Source organism: Gadus chalcogrammus, chromosome 10, assembly GCF_026213295.1.
Source record: "Gadus chalcogrammus isolate NIFS_2021 chromosome 10, NIFS_Gcha_1.0, whole genome shotgun sequence".
Classification (NCBI taxonomy): Eukaryota; Metazoa; Chordata; class Actinopteri; order Gadiformes; family Gadidae; genus Gadus; species Gadus chalcogrammus.
In genome coordinates, this window is record NC_079421.1 from 20,513,744 (window position 1) to 20,539,912 (window position 26,169).

The 26,169-nt window shown below is 44.6% G+C and overlaps 2 protein-coding genes across 3 annotated transcripts in view; one reads left to right on the forward strand and one right to left on the reverse strand.

Annotated features, from left to right (window-relative positions):
- The window catches only part of pde6a (phosphodiesterase 6A, cGMP-specific, rod, alpha), a 32,152-nt gene extending 21,277 nt beyond the window's left edge, over positions 1-10,875 (reverse strand). Inside the window, exons 1-7 of the mRNA XM_056601209.1 lie at positions 10,547-10,875; positions 9,300-9,441; positions 6,146-6,298; positions 5,107-5,196; positions 3,216-3,356; positions 2,405-2,479; positions 2,231-2,295 (exon numbers count right to left, since the gene is read on the reverse strand). Of these exons, the coding sequence (XP_056457184.1) occupies positions 2,231-2,295; positions 2,405-2,479; positions 3,216-3,356; positions 5,107-5,196; positions 6,146-6,298; positions 9,300-9,441; positions 10,547-10,875 (995 nt within the window). The remainder of the gene's footprint in view (positions 1-2,230; positions 2,296-2,404; positions 2,480-3,215; positions 3,357-5,106; positions 5,197-6,145; positions 6,299-9,299; positions 9,442-10,546) is intronic.
- A 2,288-nt stretch (positions 10,876-13,163) lies between these two features.
- slc26a2 (solute carrier family 26 member 2) lies at positions 13,164-24,209 on the forward strand. Of its 2 annotated transcripts, none has more exons than XM_056600657.1 (5): positions 13,164-13,435; positions 14,846-15,464; positions 16,042-16,332; positions 17,436-17,884; positions 19,621-24,209. In XM_056600657.1, exons 2-5 carry the CDS (start codon positions 14,862-14,864, stop codon positions 20,516-20,518), a joined length of 2,241 nt encoding a protein of 746 aa, XP_056456632.1. In that variant the 5' UTR covers positions 13,164-13,435; positions 14,846-14,861; the 3' UTR covers positions 20,519-24,209. The 2 variants fall into 2 exon arrangements, with proteins under 2 accessions (XP_056456632.1, XP_056456631.1); XM_056600656.1 differs by having other exon boundaries at positions 13,165-13,447.
- The last annotated feature ends 1,960 nt before the right edge of the window (positions 24,210-26,169 follow it).

Sequence of the window (26,169 nt, forward strand, 5' to 3'; positions counted from 1 at the left end):
GAAAGAGGCGTTCGATTGGCTCGTAGTGGACCAATGTCTGATTATGATTTGATCCATTGTTGTCATGTGATCCAGAACCAACTGACTTCTAGTGAACCACTTGTATATGTTTGTATTTTCCTGTAGATATTTATTTATTGTGGCAAACGGCCGGTAGGGGTAAGGGGAACGGTTACTTAAAGGGAGGAACTGAGGGAACCCGAAGGACGGAGGACGCCGGAGTAGAGGAGGGCCGATAGGAGAGTGGCCTGAATGGCGTACACGAGGTGGAGCCACAGGGGTCAACCCATCATCTCTCAGAGAGTGACTAGGGGGACGCAAGACAGGAGGCAGGTGAAGCAAGTATGGGTGACCTATTCCCGTTGGAATGTGATGGAATGTGGCGCCAAAACCACATTTCCGCTGCCTCATAGTTCCCCTCCTTTTTAGCAGGATTGCCACCGAACCGGTGGGACCACTACCCAAGAGCAGCCAAGGGCACACATACATCCTGGTGATACTGGATTATACCACTATGTACCCCGAGGCCATTCCCCTACGCACCATGGCCTGGAAAAGGGTTAGAGTTAGTCCTCTGGTTCTCTGGGTGAGGTATCCCTGACGAAATATTAACAGAATTCGATCTGAGAAGTGCCCAAAGCATCAACCGGCTACTCCCCCGCACATGAAGGAGGCACAGGATGCCCAAGCGCGGGTTTACAACAGAGGGGAACCTAAGTGTTGGTTCTTGTCCCAAAAACAGAGTGTACCTTTTGGCCCGATGGAACGGGCCGTACGAAGTGCTTCCGAAGGTGGGGGAAGTTATTAACAGCCGGGCCATATGCGGCAGACCAAAATCGACCATGTGAACCTATTCAAGAAATGGCATGCCCGGGATGTACTACTGTATTCCTCCAAAGAAGGCTGCCAGAGGAATCGGGCCAGCCGAGGTGCCCCTAGGCCGGCACAGAGGCAGGAGCTGACTGAGTCGGTCAACCGGAACCAGGACATGTTCTCCAGTGAACCAGGCCACACCAATCTGGGACAGCACCACATCATCACAGAGCCCGGCAAAACGGTGGAATTGAGACCATACCCTTTACCAGAAGCCAGGAGAGATGCCGTCAGGACCGAGGGAAAGACTATGTTGTCATCGAGGAATCGTACAATGAGTGGGGCAGCCCCATAGTGTTGGTGCCGAAACCTGACAGCACCATACGCTTCTCTAATGATTTAAGAAAGCAAAATGTAATATCAAAGCTTGACGCCCACCCCATGCTTCTAATAGTTTAACTGATAGAACAGCTAGGGTACCGCTTGATATATCAGAACGCTTGACCCGAGAGAGGGCTATTGGCAAGTGCCTTTGGCTCCAGAGGTGAGGGTGAAACCACTTCTGCCACTCCTGGTGGGCTGATCCACTACAAGAAGCTGCCATTTGGCTTGGACGAGCCACGGCCCACCCTCAAGAGGTTGATGGTCTATCTATCTGAGGGTTATTCCCCATTTTGCATCCCTAGCCGGCCCCCTGACGGATTTGACCAGGGACTTTCAGCCCTCTGGTCACTGATCATGCACCACTGGTTAGGATGTCGCTGAATAAGGACAGCAACAACCGTGTCACCCGCTGGTTGCTAGTGCTGCGACCCTTTGCCTTCTCGGTTTTTCACAGGTCACGGGCAGCCAATGGGAATGCCGATGCCCTTCCTAGGAGGGATGCTCTAGGGAGCTGGAATGCCCCTTCTTCCTGGTCGGAGCTGAGGGGGGAGGGGGTGTGGCAGGCAGCAGGGACGGTTGTGGGGTGTGGTTATTGAAGTGAGATATCGTGCAGCCCACTGGCTCCACCCCGAAGCCTTACATGGACTTCCTCTCTTAAACAGGCAAGCCTGAGGATGGTTGAGCAGGAGTGCTTGGGGCTTAAAAGGCAGAGCAGGCGGCAACACGGGAGGCTAGTAAACTACTGAAAGCATCTGTGTGATCTTCTGGGAGTACTGTTCCGCTGACGTGAGAGAGCGACAGAGAATATAATTGATTAGCCGTTTTGACCTAGAACAACCTTCCACTGTCCAGAAATGTAACCAGTTGGAATGGGTTGCTAGAAAGGGTTGACAGTTCCTAGGAAGGTTTGCTATGCAGCATTGCTAAAGGCGTGGTTGATTGACCCAAGTTGCCCGACATGGTTACTAGTTACGGTTGCTAGGCGTGGTTGCTAGCCATGGTTTCTAGGCAACGCCCCGTTAGTGTAACTCACGGAATGACTTTGATGTCTTCTTTCCCGTGGAGGATGTAGTCAATGACTTTGTAGAAGATAATTTCCTGGTCACAAAACAATCATAGTACTATAGGTATTAGTAGTTGTAATCTTAGTACTAGTAGCGGAAGTATTTATGGTATTATGTTATAGTTCTACAATCACTGTGCTCACCCTGCCATCTGGTGTCTTGGGTCCATCGTACGGTGGAACCTCGCCCATCAAGACCGGCCACAGGTCAAAGAACTCCTACACACACACACACACGCACACACACGCACACACACGTGACCTCTCAGTGCATTTACTGTACATGCACACCAGCAACTAAACTGAAACTTTGAGCCTGTTTCTGAACAGCCATGTAAACAGCTTGTAAATCATTCTGCACATGCACCAAAAGGAATCAGACTCCGTGTTTTACAGGGAGGATGTCTGTCTGGTGTAATAGATCACGTGCCAGTGTTTGTGGTGCTATAGGGGCTAAAGTGTGATGATGAGTGTTTGTCGTGCATCAGTGTATAGAGTATCGGGGTGTGTGTGTGCGTTCATGATTGTGTGTGTGAGTGTGGTTTATGGGAGGGGGAAGGGTGATGTGTCATCAGCCAGCCAGCTGGAGAGACTGGCGAGGAGCTGGCGTAGCTGAGGAGAAACATCTGCTCGAAGGAGCAGGAGGGGCTTCTCCTGTCAATATTGTCGCTGACCCACCACAAAGGGGTGGCTGACAGACAGACAGTCAACAAGCCCATGTTCCTCCTCCTCCTCCTCCTCCTCCTCCTCCTCCTCCTCCTCCTCCTCCTCCTCCTCCTCCCCCTACTCATCATAATACTAATATAATAATAGTATGAATAATTTATAAAAGATAACTTACCAGTAAATTATTTAATACATAGTACAATTATTAAACATGAGAATAATAACGACAGCAGTGATTCTTAATGATGATGAGGATGAGGTCATGAATGTGGATGAGGGCGTCTCATACCTTGGTCTTGGTCATGTCCAGTAGTCCTACAGAGTAGCGATCACAGTTGAGGAAAGCGCGGACCGTGTAGAGGGCTTTGTGGAACTGTCTCTCGATGTCAGTCAGCTCCTCAAACACCTTGCTGGCGGACCACAGCAACACCTGGAATAAAATAGAGTAGAGCAGCATGCAGGTAGCTGAGTCGACAAGTTGAGTACAGTAGATTTGAATATAGTAGATTGGAGTAGAGTAGAACATATTTGACTAGAACAGAGTAGAGTAGAATAGAGTACACAACATTACGGTTAACCTGTTGAGGTTAGCCAGGTAAACCATGGCCAGGTTTAATGGCAACCCATTCTCACAGCAAAATGAAGTCAAACTATGGTGGTCCACAGTGGAAAACCTAGACGTTTTAAAATGTGTTTTTCAAATGTGCCTTTGATTGCCGTAATCTTCATCAAGTGATTGGATACGATGAGGTAGTTCAACTACTCTGGGCATTTTTTCATGCTTGTTTGGGGTTCTGAGGGACTAGAAGCAGGGTAGTCTATATTCTGTTTAAGAAATAACCTCTAGTTGTAATTAACAGGGGAAATTGTTCAATGGAAAGTGTAGTATACTATGCATGCAAATCAATTCATAAATAGCTTTTACTGTTATTCAGGGATGAAAAGTGCATTGACATTTTAAAGTGCAAGGCAACTACTATTGGTTAGTTGAAAATAATAATCCTCATTGAGATTAAACATCTCTTCTGGTGTCCTGGCCAAGACAGGCAGCAGTAGCCTACAGTCACACATAGCATACACACAAAACATAAGAAAGATAAAACAACTAAAACAGTCCGCAGGGGGGATGGGGGATATCAATATCGCAAGACATTTGGGGAGGCTCAAGGAGGAGAGTGATATTAAGTTTGAGCAACAAACTTTCCTGGTTAAATAAAGGTTAAATACAATAAAAAAAAAGATGATGAGTGCAGATAAAATACTGGGGCTCAATATTCTGCTCCCGGTCAGTTGAAAGGGGTTTGTGCAGGCATCCCCCAGTCCCAGCCAGCAGTTTCTCTTCCTGTGGGTTGAGATTGTTTATCAGACGCTCAGGAAGGCGTGGCACGCCCCTAGTGGGGCGCCTCCATTCAACGCAGGCTGCATGAGACTGACTGAGGTGCAGCATGCTCCCGAGACAGGAATGGGGGATATGCCTCCAGCTGAGCAGAAGATGGCAGCCTTGACATCTCTGGGTCCAGCGCATGTGACTTCTTATCCACGCTGCCCAGCGGAAGAGTGCAATAAGACTGACAGACTGGTGTGTCAGACTTACGATGCAGCCACACGAGTAGCCCGGTCAGGCAATGCCCTTGCCATTTAATTGACAGCTCTCAGGAGACCCACAATCTACACTTGGCGACCCCAACATGCCCCCTGGTTGAAGGTCTAATGGCCAAGTTTCTATCTCTTTATCTCTTCAGTCTAGATTCATTTCTAACTTGTGTTTCCAATGAGTTTCAATTGAGCATTTGATGGTGCTGTGTGAGCCTTTCTTTTAGGGCTGGAGCCCCCGAATTTATTTAATTTCAGCAGATCCTAATGCCCTGATTAGTTTACCACTGATGATTTGCTCCTCCGTGTTTGTTTTTGCAGACTGCAAGTTTACATGTCACATGACGTGGATGCCGGCCTATAGAAAGAATAGGCCAAAAAAACGTAGGTATCTTTACATTTCAGAGCCGTTGTGGTAAAACTCTAAAGTTATACGCTGGGAACCAACGTAGTTATAATACATTTTGGTATGAGAATGGTGGTGATACAATATCAATTTGGGTGCAGGACAGGACAAGTACAGGACGGGACAGTCATAGAAATAAAACAGTAACAAGGGGGACAGAGAGGGACAGAGACAGCCTCACCTGGCCTCTCCTGGTCTCACAGTTGTGCAGGTAGCTGAGATGAAACACTCTGAGGACCAGGTTAGCAAAGTTCAGGTACTTGTTCAAGGTCTGGAGGAGGAAGAGATACAGGTCTAACATGACTTCAAAGTCGATTCATCCAAAATACACACTATAGTGAAGAACGTCCCCAACACTGGTTCATGCCTTAATTTAAGTTTAGGTTTCGCTTGGTATTTGAATAGTAATTGGTCTAAATCAGATTTGTTTCTGTCTCATGTTGTTGAATGTTGTGTGCATGGGTTATATTATTCAACACGACAACGAAGGATGGTTTAGCACACTTTACTGATACTGTCAATGCCAATACAGAGCATACAAACTTTTATAGATGTTTATAAATGTTTAGGGAAAGGTAAATATTGCCTTTTGTCTATCTGTGTAGCTGTGAGATCGGTGTTCGCCACTGCATGACCAACAGTGGCGAGTTCTGAGCAGAGTAGGTAGCAGTATGTTAAGACAGCATCCCCGATTACAGCTACCCCTTATCTATTCTCCAAGTGCAGCCTGCCTCTTCACCTTTCATTTCCTGCTAGACATCACTGTGGGAAGGAACCTCTGTAGGAATTCATCTGAGCAGGCATACCATCTCAACACCCACTGGCAATGAACTTAAGCTTCTGGCAATTATTATTAATTAACTATTAAAAACCTTTTAAACAACTATTAGTCACTGAGGAGCAAGAAGAGGAAAATGCATTATTGTTGCTGTTGAAGCTAATAGCATTTAATGAGTTGTGGTATCCCCTACGCGCACTATGTAAAGTGCTTTGAAAAGTGCTGTATAAATGCAATGGATTATTATAATTTCTGTATAAAATAATGAACTCAACCAACTAAAATTAACTAAACCGGACGAGCCATAAGGAATCACCTCAGGGTCTCACCCTAACCCTGAAATTAAAATGAAACCAACTAGATAGGGATTGATCGCTCGACTCTAGCATGAACCGAAAGAGAAGCAAAGTGACGCCAGGTTGTGTCTGAAGGATGACATCACCTCTTCGTCCTTGGCGTCGAAGTGCGGGCCGTCCACCTTATTGACAGCCATCATGACCGCCACCATGTCTTTACCGTTCATGATTGGGATGGCCAGCAGGTTGCGTGTCTGGTACTCTGTCAGTGTGTCCACAAACTCACTGTAGTGGGGATTCTGAAGAGGAGGAGGAGACAGATGTGAGAAACATACGGCGATACTAGGAAAGGGAACACAGACATTAGTGGTTCCGTGAGTGGGACCACATTGTGTTTATCTTTGTTTCTTCTGCTGATGTGTAGGTGATGCGGGAATAGTGGCTGTGCAAAGAATCACACATAAAGGTGTTTGATTCTGTAGTTGTGTGGTTGAAAGCATAGGCTACATAGGCCTGTATACATACTGTGTACCCCCCCCCCCCCACACACACACACATGTACACACACATGACACGTACACAGTCATATACACATCACAATTGTACACACCTAAATATATAGTTAAATGTTAATATATATATACACACATCCATGTACAAATACACAAATGTCAAGATAAATATACATCACGAAGGAGTCCTGAAATTGCTATTCGTCCTGTGTCTAAACAAGTAAACAAGACAAACTAATCTTTATCCTCTATCTGGCCATAGCAGTACAGGGCTTAGCGCTGCCATGTCTGTATCGTGCACATCTTGTCTGTGACCGTGCGTAGGTGGGGTGGGGCGGGGGGGGGGGGTGTGTGGCATGGCTATAGACGACCAGGGACACTAGCCTTGCGGTTGCGTACCCGATAAGGACAGCATGGTTTTGCTGAGTCGCTAGGAATGGTTTTGGTGTGACCTCTGTAGGTAATCCAGCATCGCTCTAATTCAGAGTGGATTAAGCAGCTTCATCTGCCCTGCCCCCAGAATGGAATAACAATACACATCTCCCTCTCTCTTCATCTCTTATTTGATGTATCTCTCTCTCTCTTCATCTATTATCATATCTCTCCCTCTCCTCAATTCTTATATATCTCTCTTGTTATTTCTCTCTCTTCTCTCAATATGTATTTCTCTCTCTTCATTCCTCTCTCGCTCTCTTCAGCTCTTGTTATATAGCTCTCCTCATCTTTTATTAAACAGATCTCCCTCTTCCTCTATTATTATTATTTGTAACTCTCTCTTCATCTCTTATTATATGTATGCATCTCTCTTCCTCTCATTTATAGCTCACTGTCTTCATCGCTTGTTATATCTCTCTCTCTGCATCTTTTATTATATATATATATATATATGTAAATACTGTGTATCTCTTTCTTCATCTCTTATTATGTATTTATATATATATATATAGGCTATATCTTCATCTCTTATTATGGTATTTGTATATCCCTTATTATTTATACCTCTATGTATCTCTCCCTCTTTTACTCGGTCCATCTCTCTTTGTCTCTCTCTTCATTTCTTCTTGTTTAACTCTTTCTCTCTCTTATAATAACTCTGTACCTGTTTATGTGTTTTTATCCATTGCTTTCTTTTCCTCTATCCATTCATCTCTTTATATGTATAATATCCCTCCTATTACCGTTGTTTATTTCGCTATATATTTTTTAACTCTCTTTCCCTGTTTACGTAGCCTATTTGTTTATCTTTACCTCTCTCCTTACCTGTGTATCTCTGTTTATCTCCCTCTTTACCTCTGTCAATCTATCTCTTTATACTCTCTTTAGCTCTGTCTATAGCTATCTTTCTCGCTCTCTTGCTCTTTCTTTCTAGCACTTTTTGCCACTCTCCACTTCGTTCTACCTGCATTTTTTATTAGGCTATCTTTACCTCTCTCTCGTTACATTCCTCTCGCTCTATCTCTCTCTTGCTCTTTTATAGGACTCACCCCGACTGTTTCATTAACATATACACAATGTCATCATCTTCATCATCGGCATCGTCATCGATTTATAAAGGCGTGATTCTAAAGGAAATAATCTCACTATGGCGTAATCCCCAAATCCCACGAACTCCCAGCGACAGCAGAATCACGCACACACACAAGCACGGCTGATTGATGATAGTAGCCTTTATAGTGGGTCGTTCTGTTCGGTGCGTGTGTGTGTGCACTGGTGACAGTTATACTTACTGCATAAGCATCATAAAGGCAACCAATTATAAAGAACGATAGCCTGCTCATTGCTGCAGACTGGAACTTTCCAGAAGACACATCCCCCTTTCTGCTTTTATTAGTTCGCACTAGACTTTCAGAATGATATGTGTTCTAATCCTGAACTCTTTTGTTTGTGCACTCTGTTTCAGTGGCTCGTGGTTGACTAATCTCACAAAAACAAAGCGATGAAATAGATGCCGAACCGTTTCTAAACCCATCCTCACTCCTGCAGTAAAATACTGCAGTGTGAACATGAACGCGGTCATAATCATAATTATAACGCTTCACGGGAACACCTCGCGGAGCATGACAGATGTGCGGTGTATGATGTGGACACGTTTAATTCCTAAATGTCAAAGGTATTTAGGGATAATGAGATTGCTCCGAGAAGGCTACAGTCTTTGGTCCGATGTTGCCTCCTGGTGGCCGCACACCGTCTGCCTAGCCCGCCCGGTCGACAGATTACATTAGTAGGCCTATATCATTTATTAAAGTATTGACACCACACAGCTGATCCAGGGGATTACCCAAATGTTCTTAAATGTAAGTACTTATACTACCGAATAGGCTAATATCAAAGGCTACTTGATACTGCAATGTACTGTAAAACCAATACATTATTAATACAGGCTAGATACATACAATAGATTAAGTAGATTTTCTACAGTGACGATCACTGTATGGGCCTACATTATTAATGCTAGCACTGGTACACAGTACTTAATATATACAGTAGGCCTACTTGTTTATTCATACTTATACTAGAAAGTAGGCTACGAACACACACACACACACACACACACACACACACACACACACACACACACACACACACACACACACACACACACACACACACACACACACACACACACACACACACACACACACACACACACGTGCAGAAACACAAACACACAAACACAGTGTGACACACACAAACAAACACACACACACACACACACACACACACACACACGTGCAGAAACACAAACACACACACACACACACACACACACACACACACACACACACACCTGGGTAACGTCTGGGATGTTGGTCATCTTCTTGGTGGTGGCGACATGGCCCACGATGCCGATGTCCAGGGGGTAGACGATCTCGCTGTCGGGCTGCACCAGACACTCCTCCAGGGTGGAGTCCTTGCCCACATTGAACAACCTGCCAGCACAGAGTCACGGAGTACCTTCAGATTAGGACTCAGTTATCATGGTGACATGAGTTGAACCACTGATATAGGAGATGCTACACTGTAAAGTTATTGGCGAGGGAAAACGTGTTGGTCGAGCTAAGTGGATGCGCTTCTATGTTTTGCTTGTTTTACTGGACTGACTGTTTTAAAGAAAGATATTAATTAATTTTACGTTTTACCTTTTTACGTGTTTTATACTTAATAATTGATATATTTGTATCACATGGTGACCTTAAACATGTGTACCAGATATAGGCAGATAGAGAAAACTAGAAGGGAGGGAGAGCAATAGAGAGAGAAACCTAGTGACAGGAGTAAGACAAAAAGTGTGTGTGTGTGTGTGTGTGTGTGTGTGTGGTGTGTGTGTGTGTGTGTGCGGGACTACATGTGTATTTGTGAGAGAGATGTACATGTTTGCATGGAGGTTCTACATGGTCCAAAGGTTGAATATTCTGACTAGCTTTCCATATTCCCATCAAGACCGATCTAAATGTTTTATGCTCATGCTCTAAAGTTAGGTTTCAGCACGAGCACTTTAAAGCACTTTAGGATTTTTAGAGTCTAAACATCCTGAAGCGTTCAAGACCTAACGAGCTAAGGGCGCCCCTCCATGCTCTGAATGTTTCATACCGATCAACAGGAAATGCTCAGCCACAGAACAATATCAAGCATGCTTCCTGCTGTGAACATCTGAAAGTATTCAAACTGAAGGTGCTCATGGAATCTTCTGTTACACTAAACTGTATGGTGAGGAAATAACAAGCTCAGAGCATTTCTTAACATCCTGAAGGTTTAAAGAAAGAAGCTGATAGCTCAACATTTTGGATCAAGAAGAAGCAGTATGTGCTTTTTCTGTCTTATCTTTTAGCCGTTTAGAGTCTGAATAACCTTCTATGAGTCTGTTAAACAACGATGAAGGACATTAGAACGCTGTGCATATTCAAGACAGAACATTCTCTGTCACCATCCATCACCCTGATTATTCAGGCTCTGATTGTTCATTGTTCATCTACCCTTCAGAGCTTAACGAAGAGGTGAGTCTCTAAACATCCTGAAGTGTTCCAGAGGTTCTACCTCGTGGCGAGCTCAGCGACTCCGTTCCGCTGGCGGTACATGAAGAGACTCATGCGGTCGGCCCTCATCATGAAGCACAGGTGTTTCATCAGGTTGAACACAGACTTCTCCATCTGGATGTTGTCCTGGATGTCGCGCATCAGGTCGAACATGATCTCGCTCTCCTCCACCGTGCTGAGCGCGTGGTACTGCTTCTGGTCGACCGCCACGCGGCGACCGCCGTCCAGCAGGTTGGAGATGACCTTGGGTCGGAAGTTTTGGTCGTAGTACTGTTTGGCAAAGTCCGGGTTGGCGTCCAGAAACTTCTCTGCCTTTGCCGCGTCCACCATGACTGAGCAGAAGAATGTATGAAACAAATACAAATTCCAAAATAAATATTTGCAAGCAACCCTGACGGGGTCTTACTGTATGACGAGTAGGGTGGGGTCCTAATGAATACATGATGGTAAACATTTTAGTTTTAGTTTACTTCATTAGTTGTCCCCTTGGGGAAATTCTTTTCAGTTTCCTTCCGTCATTTCTCATCTTAATTTCTCGTCATAGGCACATAAAGAACATACATAAAATACATTTATACATTTGACATTGATGACAAATGTTGGGGTTGGGGTACAGGGGAATACATACGTTGTTACATACATTATTATATACTTTATCTGTTGGGTTTTGCTTTGTTGAGTAATGGGATGGCTGAGGGGATTAGGCATCTGGATCTTATTCTTCTACACCTCTACCGGAGGGTAGGAGTGAGAAGTAGTGCTGGAGTGGGTGAGTAATGTTCCTATGATATTGCATGAGTGATACATGTGACGGCTTTGATGTTTAGTTCTTGTAGATTGGGGATGTGCAGACCTATTATTTTGTTGATACTATTACTGATCTGAGTGACTCACAAACATATTTGATGTCATGGCATGTCTCACAGAATGGTTGGTTGATTTTGGTTGGATTTGAACCAGCAACCCCATGGTCATGTGTCCGACGCAATACCACTAGAAAATTTGAGTATATTTTGTAAAAATAGAAGTCTTCCGTACGTGGTGAGCTTGGTCGGTATGGAAATATGGCATTGGTATGCCTTCAAAACTGGTTTACCGGAAGTTAACATATCAAAACAATCACCAACTATGGTTCTAAAGCATACTGTGTCAAAGCCCACTGTCAAAACTGACACAAAATTACGTGTGTACTGCTTTAAGGCCCAGCCTGCGTTGGAGAGAGGCCCCGATTCAAACAAATGTATCAAATTTCTATTTTCACATATAGACTTGAAATTTGGCAGTGCTATACTATGGAATATACTCTTTGCAGCCATATAGCCAGCCTACGTGTCTTTGACGCAATGTTGGTGCTCTTTAAACATCGGCGATATGCATCTATTTCACTTTAAAATATATATCTCTGCCGTTTTTGGCCTTATTGTTATGAATGCATCACCATAGTCTCAGTCACCTGGCACATGTGTGCCTAGCTTAATTTAAAAGTTGCATGCATAACAAGTTTCACGAAATTTGCACCTTCCTAGTGACAATGGCAGCCTGTTGAAATGCTGAACTTCCAGGCCTTGTTACAGCGCAATTTATGTGTAATTCTAGCCTATCTTTTGATGCCTTATCATTTTACGGGTTCGGTGCCAATTTGTATAACTTTTGGAGTCAAAAAGTCAGGAACATAATAATACTAATGAATACAATAGAGTTCACACATTTTTCGTAGGACCCCTACTAATAATATTTATATACACAAATATATGAAACATCACTATAACCCTGGGTTATCAAGTGATGATGTGGCTGTGACCACCACTGCACCATTACTACTACCTCATATTTAATTACAACTTTACTAATGTTGCCGTCCCATCCACCATGACTGGACGGAAAAGAAGAACCAAATAAAAGAACAAAACAAACCTGTTTCAACCTGACCCTGCAGCCTAGAAACTTGATAGCTTTGCTTTTATATTGGCTTGTCCTTACTTCCAAATCGAATCCAAATATTTTAGTTCAGTTTGAAAGTAGGCCTATGTCATGTCTAACAGTCTGAAGTTATAGATATTAGATACTTCAATGTGCAGACCTACCTGCAGGTGTGTGCTGTGTCTTGTAATCCCTGCTGTGTGTGAGAAGATTTGGGGGTGTCTGAGAGAGAGAATATGGATTAGAGAGAGGTCCCTGTGTGGACATAAGCTTGCATCCAATTACAAACGAGATTAGCCCGCTATAGGCCAACTCACTCATGCAGGTATGGCATTAACACATGGATTCACTCTCTCAGTCCACATCCCTCCTCATCTATCTATTCATCTCATTCTATCTTTTCCTTCTCATTCTCGTGTGTATTTTGTTTTGTTATATAGAAGACTCCTGTGTAATGTATTCCACCATCTCTGCTTGAAACAACACATATTAGCTCTCGTTCCCACACAGAGCATCCCTCAGCTGCGGGGTATAATTAAGTTACCAATGCTATAATAGCAGGGTAAGGGATATGGCTGTTGTGGTTTTACCCCCCGTGAAGTTTCCCACTAGCAACGGACGATCACCTACTGCGCCCTCTGGCGATTTATCCAAGTTACTACAACCAAGTCCTAAATCACACACTGACGTCAATTTGTTCCTGCTGGTGTTAGGCTGCAATCTCTATTTTCAAACCATCTCTACATTTTATGAGGTTTAAATATGTATGACTGCAAAGAATGTGCATTTTTTGTTGTTCTCCAGTTATTATGTACGGTTATAATCTGGTTGTAATACATGGGTTGGCAACTTGGCACGTATGACGGAGGCGTGTCTTTGCGTCACGCGTCGTTACGCACACATTAGGACCAGAGAGATCCGAGGCGGAATTTAAAGGAGTTTCCAACGATTAACTGCTGCTAAAACTTCTGTAAGTGCTCGGGTGAGTACATTTGAAATCTTCGGACAAGTTAAACTGCTTAATAATTTTGTTTATTTTTTAATTTAATGTGTAGTTCACAGTTGTTCGCCCTGCTCTCATTTGGTACACGTTGACAACTTGTTTACAAAGGTTCCCATTCAGTCCTTCAAGAGTCAGTCTCTTGAGACTCACTGGGATCTTTCCATTCACCTAGAAAATATACTTATGCTAGCCTATTTTACTATATAATCATGGTTGAAAAGGGGGGATCCGTCGTACCCTATACACGTTTCCATACCATTACCAGTAGTAATGGATTAGTGCATTACCAAGGCACTTTTTGACTCGGAAAACTAGTTTGTTCTGTATTTCTTGAACCTAGATGGTTCAGTCTCTGTATAGGTTATCTAGCACATCCTTATTTAGTATTTATGCTGGCTATCACTTTTGAGCTTTGAATAAAGACGTGTTTAAATGAACCTCACGTGGTGAAAAAAAAGAAATATCCACTCGCGATCAATGTTTTGGCTCATTTCAAAGTAATTTATCAAACACTTTTCAATTTGCCTCAGTGATAAGGTTTGTATGAAAGTCATAATAATATAACTTGTGTAATTTTGTTGCTGTGATGTTTATAATACCACTAATAATAATGGTAATAATGATAATTAGGTGTCGTAAACATAACTTCAAGAACCCAATGTGTATTGGAAGACGCATAACTAACACGGACAAGTGTAATCTCTAAAAAGGTGCCATGGCAGCAAATTTGATAGCTAGACCCCAGTTGACAAAGTGGCACTAAGTCGTGTTGCCCATGTATACTTTTTCACTCCCTCTCCTTCTTGCGCTGTCTCTGTCACTCTATCTCTGTCTCCTCCCCCTGTCTGTATGAGTCTGTGGAAGGGCCACAGGAAGGTCAACACAAAACCACAAAAGAGTCATTTTAAGTGCATTTATCCTCTCCCCCCCCCCCCCCCCCCCCACACACCAAGTTCTGCATTTCTTCCAAATACCACTAAGAAATGCTTACTCACACCCACACACACGCACACACAGACTCAGATCATTTATATCATGTATTTGCTGTATGTCACCTTTCATTGTAATCTTTGAAGCCTTAATGTTCAAATATTTAAACGGGTTGGGGAAGTAGTTCTTTGAATCTTTCAGTGTTCTAAATTGTACAGATTTTGAATTATTCATTCACCCGTGTGTTTGTTTCTAGCAAACAGTTCTTTAAAAAAATAAATAAGTGGTTTAGCCTTACATCAAGTGTGGCTTATTTAAAAGCCTAGATTTTCTTTAATTCTGTGCGTCCAAAAAGGTCCATACCAGTGCAGTTTACAAATATTTCAATATTCAATATTATTATATAACTTTGCGTCAAACCTAATATGTAATGAATATGGCCCCCAGGTATAGGGATCGGACCATGACTCTGGATGAAGAACCCTCGGACACAGAGGATCCTCACCACCCTCTCGTTCTGCACAGGATCAAGAAAGACGAGGAGGTGTCTTGGAGAACCTCTGCGTCGCGCCAGATCCGCGGCCACTGCTCGTGCACTAAGGACAAAGCCCGGGCCAAACTCCTCGGGTTCTTCCCCATCCTAAAATGGCTGCCTCGTTACCAACTCCGAGACTGGATACTGGGCGACGTCATGTCGGGGGTGATCGTTGGTATCCTATTGGTCCCCCAGTCCATAGCCTACTCCCTATTGGCCGGGCAGGAACCCATATACGGCCTCTACACCTCCTTCTTCTCCGCCATCATCTATGCGTTTCTGGGGACGTCCCGGCACATCTCGGTGGGGATATTCGGGGTCCTGTGTCTGCTGGTCGGCCAGGTGGTGGAAAGGGAACTGGCTGCGGCCGGATACCCATCCGATACGGTCCTAGTCGCCGGTGGTGGTTACAACACCAGTGCCGCCCTGCTGGTTGCTCAGGGGAATGGCAGCCTGGGGCGAGCATGTGATAAAAGCTGCTACGCCATCGTGGTGGGTGCCACGGTTACCTTCACTGCTGGGGTCTACCAGGTAAGATCTCAGGGGCATGTGGGAACCAGACCTGTTGAGTCATAGTTTAAATTTTGGGAAGGATTAGGTAAAAAAATGAGAGTAGTTCATTCCGGTATTAATATTTCTGGTAGTCGGTAGTGCAGCTGTGATGTGAAGTTGTGAATATGATCATGGGAACAAAGTTTTCTTTTTAGTTTTTTAAGCAGATACTTCTTTGCAAAGTGAACTAACTACTATGTCCACTTTGTACAGTAGTGCAAAGTGCACACAGTAGTTCACTTTGCAAAGTAGTATCTGCTTTAAAAAAGTAGTGTCTGCTTTGTACAGTCGTGCAAAGTGCACTACTATGCAAAGAAGCAGGTAGGGCAGTCATGCTCAAGGATTCTTACAGTTTAGCTTCTGCCTATCCGATGGTGATCAAAACATTACCTTTCATTTAGGCGTCCAGCCCCTGACACACTACACACTACACTCTGCAGCCACAGTGCCTGACCGTTGGATAATGATGCATGGACGAAGCTAACTATACATACTATCTATATGCGTGACCTTTCCTTATCCATCCCTCTCTGTGTCGCCCCTCCCTCCCACCAAGCTGCTGATGGGTCTCCTCCAGGTGGGCTTCGTGTCCGTCTACCTGTCGGACTCCCTGCTGAGCGGCTTCGCCACGGGGGCCTCCCTCACCATCCTCACCTCCCAGCTCAAGTACCTGCTGGGGCTGAGGGTCCCACGGCCGCAGGGCTGGTTCACCCTCATCAAGACCTGGTACGCCCTGCTCACCAACCTGGCAGACACCAACGTCTGCGACCTGGTCACCAGTCTGGTCTGTCTGCTGGTGCTGGTGCCGTCCAAGGAGCTCAACGACCGCTTCAAGGCCAAGCTCAAGGTAGGGGGCTTCAGGTGTTAGGGTTAGGGGTTAGGCTCAAGGTAGGGGGCTTCAGATGTTAGGGTTAGGGGTTGGGCTCAAGGTAGGGGGCTTCAGATGTTAGGGTTAGGGGTTAGGCTCAAGGTAGGGGGCTTCAGATGTTAGGGTTAGGGGGTTAGGCTCAAGGTAGGGGGCTTCAGGTGTTAGGGTTAGGGGGTTAGGCTCAAGGTAGGGGGCTTCAGGTGTTAGGGTTAGGGGGTTTGGGTTCGAGTTAGGGGGCTTCAGGTGTTAGGGTTAGGGGTTAGGCTCAAGGTAGGGGGCTTCAGATGTTAGGGTTAGGGGGTTGGGTTCGAGTTAGGGGGCTTCAGATGTTAGGGTTAGGGGTTAGGCTCAAGGTAGGGGGCTTCAGATGTTAGGGTTAGGGGGTTGGGTCAAGGTAGGGGGCTTCAGATGTTAGGGTTAGGGGTTAGGCTCAAGGTAGGGGGCTTCAGGTGTTAGGGTTAGGGGGTTGGGTCAAGGTAGGGGGCTTCAGGTGTTAGGGTTAGGGGGTTGGGTCAAGGTAGGGGGCTTCAGATGTTAGGGTTAGGGGTTAGGCTCAAGGTAGGGGGCTTCAGGTGTTAGGGTTAGGGGGTTGGGTTCGAGTTAGGGGTCTTCAGATGTTAGGGTTAGGGGGTTGGGTTCGAGTTAGGGGGCTTCAGATGTTAGGGTTAGGGGTTAGGCTCAAGGTAGGGGGCTTCATATTTTAGGGTTCGGATTATTGGTTTGTCAAGGTAGGGGTTAGATCTCAGGAGTATGGGGTTAGGTCAAGGATGGGGTGATCAGATGTTAGGGCTTAGTTTAGGGTAGGGGTCAGATGTTAGGTTTAGGGGCAGCTCAAGGCAGGTGCTTTCTAATCTTTGGGTTGGGGTTTATGAGTTATCTTCTGCTTTCTAATCTTCACGTCAGATTAAGAGTTAATGGTGGTCTTAATGTGAAATGGTACGGTGCACTCAAGCTAGGTGCACCGTACTAGGTTTACCATACCAAGCTAGGTCTGCGCTCAGAGTATGAAGAGAAACCTGGCACGTAAACCAAAGAGCTGATTGGCTCTGGTGTAACCGTCGCCTCCCCCCCCCCCTACCCAGGCGCCCATCCCCTTCGAGCTCTTTGTGGTCATCATCGCCACGCTCGCCTCGCACTTCGGCCGCTTCAACGCCGAGTACGGCTCGGGCGTGGCAGGCGCCATCCCCACGGGCTTCCTGCCGCCGCAGCTCCCGGACTGGTCGCTCATCCCCAGCGTGGCGGTCGACGCCTTCTCCATCGCCGTGGTGGGCTTCGCCATCACCGTGTCGCTGTCGGAGATGTTCGCCAAGAAGCACGGCTACGCGGTGGACGCCAACCAGGAGATGTACGCCATCGGCTTCTGCAACGTCCTGCCCTCCTTCTTCCGCTGCTTCACCACCAGCGCCGCGCTCACCAAGACGCTGGTGAAGGAGTCCACGGGCTGCCAGAGCCAGGTCTCCGGGCTGGTCACCGCCCTCGTGCTGCTGCTGGTGCTGCTGTTCATCGCACCGTTCTTCTACTCCCTGCAGAAGTAACGCACGCAAATACACACGCACGGACACACACACTCAGGCCTGGATACACACACACACACACACACACACACACACACACAAAGACACCCTTAGTGTACACACGTCGGGTGTTGCTGTGGGTAGGAGGGATCACGTGATAGACTTTGTGATTTGTGAGGTGAAACTCATAATTGTTAAGGTATTATTTGTATCGCTAGCTAAGCAACAAGACTGCGTTTAGCAGTGATAAGCTATAGCTTGCCGTAGCTAAAGCTTGCCGTAGCTATAGCTTGCCGTAGCTATAGCTTAGTTCTAATTAAAGCCACGCTTAATTATAGCCCAGAACCTGCTGAGCCTTTTGGAAGAATGTCAACTAATGGCTTTGCAGCTATTTAGACACACACACACACACACACACACACACACACACACACACACACACACACACACACACACACACACACACACACACACACACACACACACACACACACACACACACACACACACAGATGCAAATTGAAGACACTTGATATTGCAGTATGTGGTGTAGAGCAGACATTAGTCTAGGCCCTAGATGATTACAATTTGTATTGGATATCACTGTAACACTCAAATGATGTCAAACGTTGATCCATTTAAGTTAAATGTTAATGAAGCTTGGCTTCATTAAGGGAAATCGTAAACGAGCATAGCTTAGCCTCATTAATTGGCTTCATTAAGTCAAATGCTAATCTTGCTAAGGTGAAAGCTATTTGCTCGGCACTGGTTCTCAGACACTGTGGGACATTTGTGTTTGATACATTTTATAAGACAACCCAGCCCAGGTTTGCTATTTAAGGGACCATACCGATCTGGTTCATTAAACTGTCATAACAGTTTCTCCTGGTTTCACGAAAACGTCCATTATGCAATTTGTCAAAACAATTGTATTGTACCAGTCTGTTACGCAACAACGTCTTATCACAAAGACCAAAGTTCTCTTGTTTAAATGTTTAAAAGCAAATTTACTTAGGAAGAATCGGCAGAACAACGATTTTTCACTCATATTGGTAACAAAGAGTTTCTGAAGCCATAAGAGAGTTGTATGATGGACTGATATGGTCTTCCACTTCCTAGAGTCTCGACCTTTATTCTTGTGTTCCAGGGAAACAGATTTTCAAGGACAGACTTGCACACTAACACTGCCATTTGTTATGGCTAGCCCCCTCCACCAACTGTCACCTCTTGCTCCATGTGTTACCAGACTTGCTCCATGTGAAGACAAAACTAGGTCTTCTTATTCTCATATTACACCTATACAGACACTTTAACCATATGGTTGTTAAAATACATTCAGCAAACGCCACAGAGATATCCTTAATTTCTGTTATCTGATTGTTAAATAATAATAATAATATGATATAATCTTTTTAATGGATATTAACACTAACAAATCCAAAAAACAAAACAATAATAAATAGTATTCAGACCAGATGCACATCTAAGCGGTGAAAGGCAGTCAAGAATATTCCCTTCAATCATTAGAAGGAATAAGAATAAGAGATTTTGCATTGGACTCAAGATCAAAGGAGTCCATCTGAATGTCGACATAGGCATTTAAATTCATTTAAAAACCACACATAAACTACAAGCTAAACCCATAGTATAACAACTCGTTTCCCCAGAGTGTCATGACTATCCTCATCCAGATGTTTTGTTTTTAGCATTTCCCTCATCAGCTGTTTGTGTCCCCCCCCCCCCCCCCCTCCAGGTGCGTCCTGGCCGTCATCATCGTGGTCAACCTCCGCGGCGCCCTGCGCAAGTTCGCCGACGTCCCGCGCATGTGGCTCGCCAACCGCATCGACGCGTGCGTCTGGCTCATCACCATGGCGACCTCGGCGCTGGTCAACACCGAGCTCGGCCTGGTGGTCGGCGTGCTGGTGTCGGCGTTCTGCGTGCTGGGGCGCACCCAGCGGGCGCAGGCGGTCGCCCTGGGCCGGTCGTCGTCGTCGGGCCGCGAGCTGTACGAGGACCCGCTGGCGTACGAGGGGCTGCGGGCGCCCCCCGGCGGGGTGGCGGTGTTCCGGTACCAGGCGCCCGTCTACTACGCCAACCAGAGCCTCTTCAAGAGCAGCCTGTTCCGCGCCGCCGGCCTCGACCCCGTCAAGGAGAAGGCTCGCCGCCGCAAGCTGGAGAAGAAGAAGAAGGACAGGAGCGACCCGGGAAAGGAGGAAGAGGCGGCGGCGAGCGCGGACGTCGCCGCCCTGGGGAGGTCCGACGACGCGGAGAACGGAGCGGCGGGTAAAGAGGGCGCGGGGGAGTCGGATGCCGGCGTGGCGAAGGTCTTGATGCCCGCGGGGAAGCGGAAGGAGGAGACGGCGGCGGCCGGTGGCGTCCACAGCGTGGTCCTGGACTGCAGCGCCGTACTCTTCCTGGACACCGCCGGCGTCAACGCGCTCAAGGAGGTACGTAAGGATTACCAGGATGTCGGGGTCCGACTGCTGCTGGCCCGATGCAGCGCCTCGGTCCTGGACACGCTGGAGCGAGGAGGCTACAGCCCCCTGAACGCAGACCGAGAGGAGCCTGTGTTCTTCTCCATCGGAGACGCCGTCCGCTACGCCCAGAACGTCTGCAACGGCGGTGAAGATAAGTGTGACACATACTGTTAGCAGAGCTTCTGAAGGGACGGCCTCCTTCATTCTGAGGGGCCTTATCTCTTGTTGACATGTTGACGCTATCTCCAAGTATGTCCAAGACTCAGCCTAGTTTTTTTAGTAAGTGCCTCGAAGATGGGCAGCTGTAACCTCCTGTACCTTTCCTGCCGTCGTCATGAGGCAGGTCAAACTGACCCCAGTACGTAACTCTAAAACGTAGATCAGATGCCACCCCCCTCCAATGGTACTTGAAGCATTTATCATTCAAGGAATGAATAAGAAACCAAATCATGCTGTTTTTGCAGTGCTGCACTGCCCACGGCACACCTCAATGGGGAAGCTTTAAGAAAGTAATGTCCGTTGAGCCAAATGGCTGCTTATTATGTTGGCCGAGCGGTTAAAAGGTTTGACGCTTTAATGACGGGTATGTCTGTCCAAACCCCTGCCATTAAATATATTTTTTGTACACGTTTCCTACTCAGAAGAAAATGAAGAATGCAAAATCCAATCAGATTATAGAGATTTTATAGATTATATATATATATATATATATATATATATATATATATATATATATATATATATATATATATATGGAGAGAGAGAGAGAGAGAGAGAGATATCTACTAACGTTCTTGCACGGCTTGGGACTTACAAATGTTTCTTTCCTTCTGCGTTTACGGGAATGCTGCTAGACTATATAGCTTTAATGGAGGAATTCTGTCCAATACATCTTTTATGCAATTTGGTGGAAGGCATCTATGTAGCATCATTCTGTACCTGGCCTTTCTGGCTTTGTCCCATAATCCCTTGCAGTCAGTCCAAGCTTTACATGATTACAGAGGGGTACAATCAAGTGGATTAGGGGTTATTTTTCCCCAGTCAAATGGTTCTGGCTTCCGTGGTCAAGGTGCCCTAATCCCTAGCTACTTCTTAACCGGTTTCGGCCGGATTTGTCTGGGTTTACACAATGGTAATCAAAATCGGTTGCACCACACAAACAAGTTGTTAGTAGTTATTAAATATCAGTGTAAATTGTGGCAGTTGATGCAGTTGGTAGTGGCAATTGGTGCAAAAACTACATTTTAAACTGCTAATTTGTAACAAACTAATGCATAGCTGGTGCAACCTAGTGCTGTATCTGAAGTAACTGCAATTCAATTTTGGTAAAAATATGTTTCATTAATGTATTGTAACTGTCAGGGTATCTTCAGATTCTGTGTCTAGGACTAGGATCTGGGGTGAGGCCCTTGTGACTGAGGTCTGGTAATCTGTCGCCATCATGGTTCAATCAAGCTCAAGTTTGTTTACTTAATACTGTTTGCTCTGGGTGACAATGCTACTGATATGCCTTTTATTGTACTCGTACTGCTGCAAAAGCTAGGCACACAGCCCGTCCCCCTCTAAGCGTTAGGGTGAGGAGGTGTCTCTGTGAACTCATTGCTACATGAGATTAATTAGCAGTAAACTTCTGCTACTAGTGCCTTTACCTCCTCTCACTTTCACGCTAGTCAAACTAAATGGAAGTTGTTCTTTCATTCGGGTTAAGCTTGATTTAAATGTATTTCCTTGTTACATTCTCTTTACAATTGTAAATGTTACTGAATACGTTTGCCTTTTGAATGAAGTTTAGTTGTTAAGTTCAATCAGTCGAATATACAGTTAAAATGGTCAACTCTTAAGTTATAAGGTCAGGTCTGAAGTTAAAATGTCTATGGGCATAGGACAGAAGGAGAGGGAAAATGATTCCTCAGGGGGCAGTTTTCTGCTTGATTATCTCAATGTATGTAGAGTAGCTTTAATCAGCTTCGCTTTTTTGCTTTTATTTGACAGTACTTTGCCCAGTTATTTAATTCAATCAGTTTGGCTAAATACTTAATATATGTTTTATGTGCATACCAAATCCATGCAACAAGAAACTGAAGCTCGGACAATCTTTTGTTATGTAATTATATATTGTAAACACTTTTATCAACCAAAAGTCTGTTGTTTATTATCCAAAAACATAATTGGATGCTCTCTTTTAGAGTGAGAAACCAAGCTTTTTTGTGTTTTGCTGTTTTGTAGATTTTCAACCATTCTTTTAGAATTGTACAAAGCAGACACATACTACAAGGCAATGTAGACCTGTAGTCTGTCCATACTTACGGGCTGATTATGGTTCCACGTTCACGCAACACAATGACCACGCAGACGCTTCGATGCAGTTGTGAACCTTTATGGTTCTGCGTCGGGGTTTAGAAAGCAGACCAATCACAGCCCTCGCTGCTGCGCCGCCTTGACGGAAAGATACATTCTTTGGGAGGCGCATGTCTGGCCCTTGCGGTGGACTCAATGAGGGTTTTGAAGGACGTAAGGGGTCCCCCTTAACCCCCTTGTGTTGCGTGAACATGGGACCATAATCAGCCCTTTAATCATCATCCTTTCTGGAACAGTCTTTGATGTCAGGTCCAAGATGGCTGGCCCCTGGACCTGATAGAGCATATCCTAGGTTCACCGACCAGAAACCAGAAACATTCAAGTGTTTTTGAGTGTTTTTGTGTTTCTGCGTGTGTACATGTGAATGTGTGTTGTCTCCTTTATAGCCTTTTAATTTATAGACATTCTGATCTCGGTCTAAATCTGCAAGTACTCTTCAGGTGTAGTTGATTGGATCAACAAGTCAGCTTCAAAGTACAAGTGCTTTAAAGTGAGTGTGTTTTTTGTCTATTGTTGGCTTTGTGTGTACAGTCCGACTTAAATGGAATGGAAACGCAAAGTCCATGTGGGTTGTCCAAACACATGAGTGTTTGAGGTGAAGTTAATTATTACATGCTGTGTGAGTGTGTTTGATCAAAACCATCCATAACTGACAGCTGATAACACTAAACAGGGAGTGGCCTTACAGTGGTAGTGAGTTTGGTCTTTCGATGCCTAGGTCAAATCACAAAGAGGTCATGAAATAACAAACTGGATCGGATTGAATATTACTAATGCACACACACACACACACACACACACACACACACACACACACACACACACACACACACACACACACACACACACACACACACACACACACACACACACACACACACACACACACACACACACACACTGTATGTGTTTCTCTGCAATATTTTATGCAAAGCAAGCAGAATCATAATACTGTACTTTTAATTCTAAGTGTAATTATTTAATCAGGGAATACCCTTTCCTATGTTTTCTTTTTTAAAAGTCATAGACTCAGACGGTGAATGCTGGAATCCATTTCTAGGATGTGTTATATGTGCAGTTTGGAACGTGTCATTGTCTGTTTGTATTCTTTGTTTGTTTTCACCACCACAAGTTACCTAGTGTCACGTTTTTAGTTGGCGCTAAGACAAAAAATAATATTCACAAGCTGAAGAGCAAACTCTTTTAACACTAGACTGCCGCATCCATTTTGTAAACATAAAATCCATCTGCAATAGTAAATTGCAGTTCATCTTTTTATGGAATTATATTTAGTACTTTTTTGGTATTGATTCATTTTTTACTCAGAATTATGTATTTTGCAATCAATCAACCATGGGATTTAATAATCTTAAGTGTTGGAGGAACTTGATAAGCTGTTGTCAAATAGTCCTACCAGACATTATTTGTGTTGATGTATGTGGGTGTGTATTTGTGGTGTATATGGATCTGTCTTTGAAGTGATCAATCTGCAAATAAATATATTTACTTAAATATGACGTTTCCTGCATTGTTTGTTTCACGAGTGGTCATTCTAACCACTCGACCGTACACATTTTTGGTAATAGCTTTACGGGTGTATGCGTGCGTGCGTGCGTGCGTGCGTGCGTACAGGCTGTGACATTCTATGACCACCAGGGGGCGATGTCCACTAGGATTTGAGCAATAGCGGGGGACCCAAACAACGGCTGTGTTCCAACACCGTCCACCGTAACAGACTCCTTAAGAAATTATGATTAGTCTGAAGAGACTTCGTTTATGTAATTATGTTATAACTAAATTATGTATTCATGAGTAATTTTAACCCCATTAACCTTCAGTTATTTTCCCATCCCAATTTTAACAATGAAATACGGAGGTTACGGATGTTATTTAAATATTCAGAAATACCATTTTAACATAAAGGAACTCGATATGTCGTTGACGGGACGTCACAACGTAAAAGTAAATTGTAAAACCTACACCTGTCTTAATTGAACACGTTAATTAGCTGTTATAGACCGAGAAGAAAATTGCCAGATGCAGATCAGCCCATGGGACCTATGAGATCGAAAAATATGAATGGGTTTCAATGGAGAGAAAGTAATTATCTCCTGGTCCCAGTCTTTATATGCCCCAGATTACACATATGTTGTTTGTGGATTTAAATGATAATTTTTCATGTCAAGAGTTTGACCGTTTATTGCGCAATTGTTCAGTTAAAGGCTGTAGAGAAAACACAATGAGAAAGACTACGCGTCTCGTATGTGACGTCACGCTCCCAGCGACTGGCGTGGACAAGACCGACAATCTCCCCATCGGCATAACTGAAACTCTCCACATGACACACAACACCTAACATTATGAAACTTCTTCGCGTATTTCTTTAGCTTTCTTTGCATGAAAGATTATCATTTAAATCCACAAACAACATATGTGTAAGCCAGGTCATAGACTGGGACCAGAGAATAATTACTTTCTCTCCATTGAAACCCATTCATATATTTCGATCTCACGGGTCCCATGGGCTCTACAGGGTGAAGCGTGACTTCGCCACTCTATTCCTATTGGGTGAAGAGTCCGTGGAGGGAGTTTAAGACCCGCCCCTCCAAGATGTCACAACGGTAGGGTTGTGGGAGTATGGTTAATAGGGCTGCTGCAAACGGAATATTAATTGCACACCTAATCTGGAATTATTTCTGAGTTATGAGATCCTATCCCTGAGGCTGAGATCCTAAACGTATGTTTCCCTTGCCATTAAAGCCCTTTGAATTTACAGACAGAGATAAGAGACAGAGAGAGAGATAGGGGGAGAGAGATAATAGAGAGCGAGATAATGGTGGATGAGAGAGAGAAACAAATGGCACGCGTCAATCACGGGAGCCATTACCGGTAATTGTCAGGGCTCCAGTCTCTCTCTCTCTCTCTCTCTCTCTCTCTCTCTCTCTCTCTCTCTCTCTCTCTCTCTCTCTCTCTCTCTCTCTCTCTCTCTCTCTCCAGGGATTACAGGGACTTATTTAAAGAAAACTTTGGGAAAAAAATTGAAACTATAGTTTCAATTTTTTTTGCAAAGTAGGAGCAAATGGATATCAGCATGATGTACGATATGGGGAGAGCAAGAGAAGGAGAGAGATTAATACATTTAATTATAAGCAAAAGGAGAAAAAAAGAACAAAAAACAGGGATTTAATCCAGTTCTAGAAGTCTCCCATTTATCTTCAAAGCAAGTGCAACAAAGAGGTGTTTGTAATGAACTTTTTAAATGCAGTTCTTTACAAAACAAGTATTCAGACTTTGACTTAATTTATCTTGAAAACTCAGTGAGAGTTTTACTGGAAGGAAATTTCAGTTCATCGTCACAGATTGAAGGCGACAGTAAGGCAAGACAGCCCCGGGTGAATCATCAATGTATACCATACCCTAAAAAAGTATGAATAAAGGATGTTAGGTTTTTCTGACGGATCAGCACT

Coding starts and splice junctions, on each gene's coding strand:
- slc26a2 (XM_056600657.1), top strand. CDS start 14,862: ATGACTCTGGATGAAGAACCCTCGGACACAGAGGATCCTCACCACCCT. Junction 15,465..16,041: donor TCACTGCTGGGGTCTACCAG/GTAAGATCTCAG, acceptor CCTCCCACCAAG/CTGCTGATGGGTCTCCTCCA. Junction 16,333..17,435: donor GCTTCAAGGCCAAGCTCAAG/GTAGGGGGCTTC, acceptor CCCCCTACCCAG/GCGCCCATCCCCTTCGAGCT.